Below are 6975 nucleotides of genomic sequence, written 5' to 3' on the forward strand. Positions count from 1 at the left end.
TGGAATGAAAATCCCACAAGCCATTTTCTTCAACTTGCTGTCAGCGATGTCGTGTTATGTGGGCCTTGTGCTTGGAATCCTGCTGGGGAGCAGCTTTGCCCCCAATCCAATCTTTGCCATTGCAGGTGGAATGTTCCTCTATATTGCACTGGCAGACATGGTGAGTTAGAATACATAAGCTCAGGATAGTGAAGAAAACCAGCATTTGGAGGTTTTGCAGTTGCTCCCCTTTGTATCTGACGATGTCTGAGTGTGTTGTGCTATTGAGTTAATGCTTTTTTAAAATTTATTACCAACAAGGCCCTGGACTCTGTGCCAGTTCTTCTATGTTGCATCAAAAGTAGTTCAGGAGTGTAGCAGTTATTGACTTTACAGTTATATGTTTCTTAATGTCAGCAAATCCAATGAAAAGATGAAATACAACAACATATAGTGCATCTTTTAACTATATGTCTGTAGTTTCTCGGTCATCCAGGCCATGGTATATCCAAACTGGCAACTGGACTTGCTTGAGGCTCCTGAAGATGTTTCACATCTAATCTGAGAAGCTTCTTTGGTTGTGATTGACTGGTGGGGAGCTAAAGAGGGTAATACTAAAATCAAATACCAGGAACACGAGGGGGGAGGGGTGCCTGCGTACATTGCGTGTTGTACAATCAGACCAAAGTCTGTTAAAGGATTGTGTATGACACAGATATCTGCTTGTTGTTGTTCATCACAGCTTCCAGAGATGCATAGCATAGCACGTGGACACCACCGGACTTCCACCAAGGTCATTTTCTTCCTGATCCAGAATGCAGGGCTGCTCACCGGGTTCACTGTCATACTACTGATCACCATGTTTGCAGGGGACATCAACCTGGGCTAGGAGAAGGAGAAAGAGCAAAACAAACTGTGAGCTGTTGCCCTTTGTGCTCATAGCTCACTCAGCTGGGAGGGAAAGTGACAAAGTGAATGTTTTGTACAAAAAATACTAAACACTTAAAGAGAACTAACCATCTATATGTTTTGACTATCAATTTAGTGAAGTGTTTACTACAGAAAATGGGAAAATCTCTACAATCATGATGTGTGAAATCTAGTCAAATTAGTTTTAAAGATACAATAATTAATTTATCTTCATGTATTGTGATATATGTTGCATTTATTGCACTGTATTTTGTGACCTCCCTGACCTTCACTGGATATTTTCCAAGGTTGTATAGTTGGAGCTTTTTGTCTGTACATACTCATACATACATACTATACATATTCAGTTGTCGTTTTATTAGGTATACCTTGCCAAAATTGTGTAGTCTAATACAAAGGTTTTGTTTCACAGAAATGATCGTTTTGGAGGCTGTAATTTGTGCTGCTGTTAAACTGTACTGTACTATACAGAGAGCTGTTTCTGTTGTGTAGTCTAGCCTCAGTGATAAATGAGATGGACAAAATAATGGAAACAACTGTCAGTATAACAAAATACAATTCAACAGCCTCCAGAATGATCAAACACTGGAAACAGTGGCTCTCTAAAACATTAGGAACAAAATGATCACCTTCATGAAGGAGGATGTTTTTGTAGCACTGTTGTATTAGACGCCATTAGTTTTAACTTTGTGTTCCTAATAAACTGCCAACTGTTTATATGTACAGAATGCATCCTAAATACCAAAGAGTCAAGATAAACAACACATCTCAACAATGAAAATGGACCAATCATATACAATATTTGAATTTTCTTAATTTACAGTACATTTTAATTTTTTATTGCTTTGTCTTTTTCTCTTTGTATACAAACCACTGTCTTTTTAAAAGATTATACTGTAAATAAATTTTTTTCTTGGGGTTTCTAAACAAAAACATCTGCTAAATTACACAGGATCTTTAATTTTTTTAAATATATATTTGTTATTTTTTTATTGCCTATAATGGTGAAACAAATAATAAATTGATTAAAATATTTAGATTTGTTGGGATAGCTTTAATTTCTAAAATGATATATGACGGAGATAGGAGCCTGTTTAAGTGGGTCACCAGGGGGGTTAAAGGTGATTAAAGCAGAAATCATGACACTGAAAACAAACTGAACAACTCGGTAATGCTCTCTTGTTTCTATATGGTAACAACAAAAATAATCAGCTCTCAAATTAGTGCCAGTTACTGTCAGTCATGGGAAGTTACACCATAATAACTTTAGGTGGTGAAGGTTTAGATGTGCTTGTAATGTTTAAGGTGTAGTACATGCAGTTGGTCAGCATGTGGCAGCAAATCAACATTAAACAGGAAGTGGTGCAAGCTGCGTTCCAGGTTCACATTTTACAGCTCGTAAATATGAACATCGACGGTAAATTATGAGCAAGGAAACGCAATGAATGTTATCCTCCTGTATTTAATTTAGAGATATACCGGGGATTTTTGAACACGGGCCCAATGTAAAAATGTACTTTTTAACAAACCCATGGCAAAACAGCCGCGGTTACATTTAAAGAAATCCCCCCACGAAATAACCAGACTTCCCTTTTCCCACTCTGACCACATTCCGTGACTGCGGCTGAGGAAGTAAGCTAGCCGACAAATGACATGAGATTTTTCATTCAGTACCTCCAGAACCAACTTTCAGAAAACAGGCGAGTCTTGTTTATTTACCATTTCTAATGCTTTAATGAATCACTAGCACTGATGTTAGCTCATCAGTGGAATGCAAAGTCTTGTAGTATTTACGTTTCTGTCAAGGAGATACGTCATTTATTATTTCAGTATACGGTTATCTTAATGTTGGATGATTGCTTTTTATTTATTATTGTATTCCTCCTTTTGTAATTTTACGGAGCCTTAATTTATACGAGATAAAGTTTTGCCTGCTTGATTGGTTAGTTACCAGTTAAACGGATAAAAAAGTTAAAAGGGATAATAATTTAACTTCTGTTGATTTGGTTGGTAGTGTGAGCCTCATGGGGATCAAAGGTCTGAACTGCCATCTGCTGTAACATCAACCTGATATTCATGGTGTTGGAAGTACTCAGATCATTTGCTTAATTACTTATAGTAATTAGCTTAATTACTTTTAGTATATAGTCTTGTCAGGCTACCAGAACCCACAGTGTTGTCTTTAGATTTATAGTCCGACCAGTAAGTCAGCTAGCTCGATGTTTCGGCCGATTTTAGACTGCGGTCAAATCAGCCGCCGTTCAGATTTCCGTGGTCAAGCCAGCCGCGCTAGAATTTGAAGTGCGCCTATATACTCTTTGTACTTACATTTACGGTAAAGGCATTGAAACGGTGCAAAGCTCGCGATTTTCAAAATAAAATACTTTAACTCCAATGCTGTATTATTTATGAACTTTCAAGCCTAATAAAAACACTTTTTAAAAATATTTACAGCATAAGGACATCATTTATGGATTCTACATGACCCGCACTGTTACCACTGTACCATTCTACAGAAAACTCACATCAAAGATGTGACTCCAATGCTGGATTAATTATGAACTTCCAAGTTTAATAAAAACACTTTTTTTTTTTAAATATTTACAGCATAAGGACATCATTTATAGATTCTACATGACCCGCACTGTTACCACTGTACCATTCTAGAGAAAACTCACATTAAAGATGTGACTCCAATGCTGGATTAATTATGAACTTTCAATACCTTTACCGTAAATGTAAGTATATAGAGTATATAGGCGCACTTCAAATTCTAGCGCGGCTGGCTTGACCACAGAAAACTGAACGGCGGATGATTTGACCGCAGTGATTTTAGCTCATTGCAGATACAGCCAATAAAGACAAACAAGCCAAAAGATTTGATTTGAAACCGTCATTAGGGAATAGTGAAATGTAGATTTGTAAAAAAATTCTTTTCGGCTCATTTTTAGTGTAAAGTGTTAAAAAACGAATTTAAGAGAGCGTTATCAAAAAAGATTTGTTTATATTACGGGTTGGTTGTGTTAAGATAATATCGACAGATGTATTATTATCAGATTTTTTTAAATCCTCAAATCTCAATATTGGCATCAGCATCAAAAATCCTGTATGAACTGAATTATGGTAAAAGCCCAAAGTAAAACTCAGTATATCTCAAATGGAGAATATTTTTGTAAATTTTTTTTAAATAAATCACTGTGTTGATTTGCTACCTTGTAGTGGACTAATCAGTTAGGAAACTGATTATTTAAATGTGAGCACAATTTAGAAATCCAGGGACAGGCTTCAACATGCTGTGATACTGAAAAGGTAAAAAAAATTGGACAAAGGAAAGAATATATGATTGTATATTGATTTATCTAGTGTCCCATAGTTTGTCACCTCTCACATTTTGACTTCCCTTTGTTTTGTAAAGCAGGGCTGAGCCATGGCCAATATTCAGATCCGCAAATATCGGGAAGATGACGCAGAGGTCGTGAAGGAGCTCTTCGCCATGGGGATGAACGAGCACGTGCCTTCATGCTTCATGCACATTCTGAAACAGCCAGTGACACATATGGTGCTCATGTGCACATTCTGCGCCCTCTTGACCACCTCCAAGTCCTTCCTGCTACCCATCCTGGCCGTCACTCTGCTCCTGGCTGGGGCACGGCAGTTTGTCCTCAAATTGTTCAACAATTATGTCAACACCTCACTCAGGAAGGACCTCAACAACATCAGTGAAGCATACATGAAGCAGAAGGACTCGTGCTTTTGGGTGGCTGAAATTGACGGCCTGGTGGTCGGCATGGTGGCTTGCCTCCCTTCTGGGAGTGCACCTGAGTGCATGGAGCTAAAACGCATGTCTGTACGCCACAGTCACCGCAGGATGGGCATCGCTAAGGTTCTGTGTCAGACAGTAGCTGATTTTGCTCGTGACAGAGGTTACTTAGCAGTCATCCTCTGCACCTCTGTGGTGCAGACAGCTGCTCAGAAGCTGTATGAGGGCATGGGCTATGTGAAGATAGGAGAGTTTATTCGTCCTGTGTTTTATCGCAAAATCATGAACTTAATTACCTTTCAGTACAGGCTGGATTTACAAGCAGACACCAAATAGGCACTGAAAGTGACTGTGCAACTTTCCAGGGTGACTGTAATCTTTCCATTTTCTCTGTTTTCTGGGCATGCATTGCTTTTAAATCAGCCAGTCACTCAGAACAAATGTGTGGAGCCTGCACAGTTTCAGTACAAAGTTAGGCATGTTTTCTCTTGTTACACAGATCAGATTGGTCATTTGTTACTGATTTCTCAACAGACAGAAGTTACATATAAAATTAGTTTATAGTGTTGTAACTGTTCACCGAGTCCACACAAAACGCTTCTTATAACATTCCCTAGGTAGCGCTCTCACCTCATAGGAAGAAGGTTCCGGGTTCAAGCCCCGGCCGACCTGGTGTGGAGTTTATATGTTCTCCCTGTGCCTGCGTGGGTTCCCTCTGGGTGCTGCGGCTTCCTCCCACAGACATGCAGCTTAGGTTGACTGGTGACTCTGAATTGCCTGTAGAAATGAGTGCGAGTGTGTGTGGTTGTCTGTCTCTAAGTGTCAGCCCTGTGATAGACTGGCGACCTATCCAGGGTGGACCCCACCTCTCACCCACTATCAGTGGGTGGGAGTGGGGGGGTATAGGGTTTGTGGTTCTGTCTGCCAAGACCATGGACATCTGTATTGTAGTTCTGGGTTTGGTTTCAGAACCATTACACCCCTGTTAGTTTAGAAATGTTTGCTATGTCCACAATCATGCTGTTAAAGGGTCTGTGTTGATTGAGCTTCTTGAAAGTAATTTGATTGTTTCATTACTTAGAATTAAATGCATAGAGGCTGTTTTGTTTTTATAAATTTTGTAACATTCATCCTTTTTTTGGAACTTCCACCAAGATTGTCTTCTTCCTGATCCAAAACGCAGGGCTGCTCACTGGGTTCACCATCACACTACTGAATATTTATGTGGCACATTGAACTACACAAGATTTAGTTTGTCCTTTCTTTAGTGGTAGTCTTTCATTGTGAATTAATGTGTAATTTTCGTATTCAAACAACTGGCTCAATATGTAAATACTGTGGTAATAATATATATATATATATATATATGGTAACAAAAAAAATCAACTCTCAAATTAGTGCCAGTTATTGTCTATCATGGGAAGTTACACCATAACCTGAAGGTTTAGAATGTGGTTGTAATATGTTTGAGTAATATCTAGTGACTGTATTTATATTTTTAATATTAACATATTACCAAGTTATCAGTATAATAACATTATTATAATAACAGTGCAGACGGTCAGCATGTGGCAGCAAATCAACATTAAACAGGAAGTGGTACAAGCTGCGTTCCATGTTCACATTTTACAGCTCGTAAATATGAACATCAACGGTAAATTATGAGCAGCCACGAGGGAAACGCAGTGACTGTTACCCTTCTGTATTTAATTTCAAGTCATATATACCGAGGATCTTTAGAAAACGGGTCCCACGTGGTGAAAGTGTACTTTTTAACAACCCGTGGCAAAATAGCAGCAGTTACATGTAAAGAAATCTCGGCATGAAATGACCAGACTTCTGTTCTCCCACTCTGCTCACATCCCGTGACTGCAGCTTCCTGAGGAGGTAAGAGAGCAGACAAATGGGATAGGACTATTTTTAATTTCTTGCAGCTCTGCTTCGCTCAGCACCTTCAGAATCTACTTTCAGGAGTGAAGATAAAACAGGTGAGTCTTGTTTAGTTCTGTTGCTTTAATGAATCACAGACTGGAATTGCACTCATATCGACAGCTTTGCGAGGGTAGCACTGATCTAGTTACCGTTAGCTCATCAGTGGAATGCAAGGCTTGTAGTGTTTACGTTTTTATCAAGGACAGTCCTAGTTTGTTATTACAATGTACAGTTATCTTAATGTTGGATGATTATTTTTGTTTATTATTGTATTTCTTCTAATGTTATGTTATTTTACGGACTCCTAATATGTACGAAATAAAGTTTTGCTTGTTTGCTTGATTAGCTACCGGATCAAGTTTAACGTTACCGGT

The 6975-nt window shown here is 38.6% G+C and overlaps 2 protein-coding genes and 1 long non-coding RNA gene across 3 annotated transcripts in view; all 3 read left to right on the top strand.

Annotated features, from left to right (window-relative positions):
* Window positions 1-1658, top strand: part of slc39a8 (solute carrier family 39 member 8) — a 10493-nt gene extending 8835 nt beyond the window's left edge. Inside the window, exons 7-8 of the mRNA XM_020604101.1 lie at window positions 1-160; window positions 722-1658. The exon at window positions 1-160 is cut by the window's left edge and continues 48 nt beyond it. Of these exons, the coding sequence (XP_020459757.1) occupies window positions 1-160; window positions 722-868 (307 nt within the window). The 3' untranslated portion in view covers window positions 869-1658. The remainder of the gene's footprint in view (window positions 161-721) is intronic.
* Window positions 1659-4102: 2444 nt separating this feature from the next.
* LOC109962408 (uncharacterized) lies at window positions 4103-4450 on the top strand. The gene is made up of 2 exons (XR_002275247.1): window positions 4103-4218; window positions 4328-4450. It is a non-coding gene; the product is annotated as an uncharacterized LOC109962408 (long non-coding RNA).
* A 15-nt stretch (window positions 4451-4465) lies between these two features.
* On the top strand, window positions 4466-5005 carry LOC109962441 (probable N-acetyltransferase camello). The gene has a single exon (XM_020604152.1). The coding sequence runs from the start codon at window positions 4466-4468 to the stop codon at window positions 5003-5005; it is 540 nt and encodes a 179-aa protein (XP_020459808.1).
* The last annotated feature ends 1970 nt before the right edge of the window (window positions 5006-6975 follow it).

Source organism: Monopterus albus, unplaced genomic scaffold (assembly GCF_001952655.1).
Source record: "Monopterus albus unplaced genomic scaffold, M_albus_1.0 scaffold64.1, whole genome shotgun sequence".
Lineage (NCBI taxonomy): Eukaryota > Metazoa > Chordata > Actinopteri > Synbranchiformes > Synbranchidae > Monopterus > Monopterus albus.

What these genes read in the sequence shown, in the direction of transcription:
- LOC109962441 (XM_020604152.1), top strand. Translation starts at nt 4,466, where the DNA reads ATGGTGCTCATGTGCACATTCTGCGCCCTCTTGACCACCTCCAAGTCC.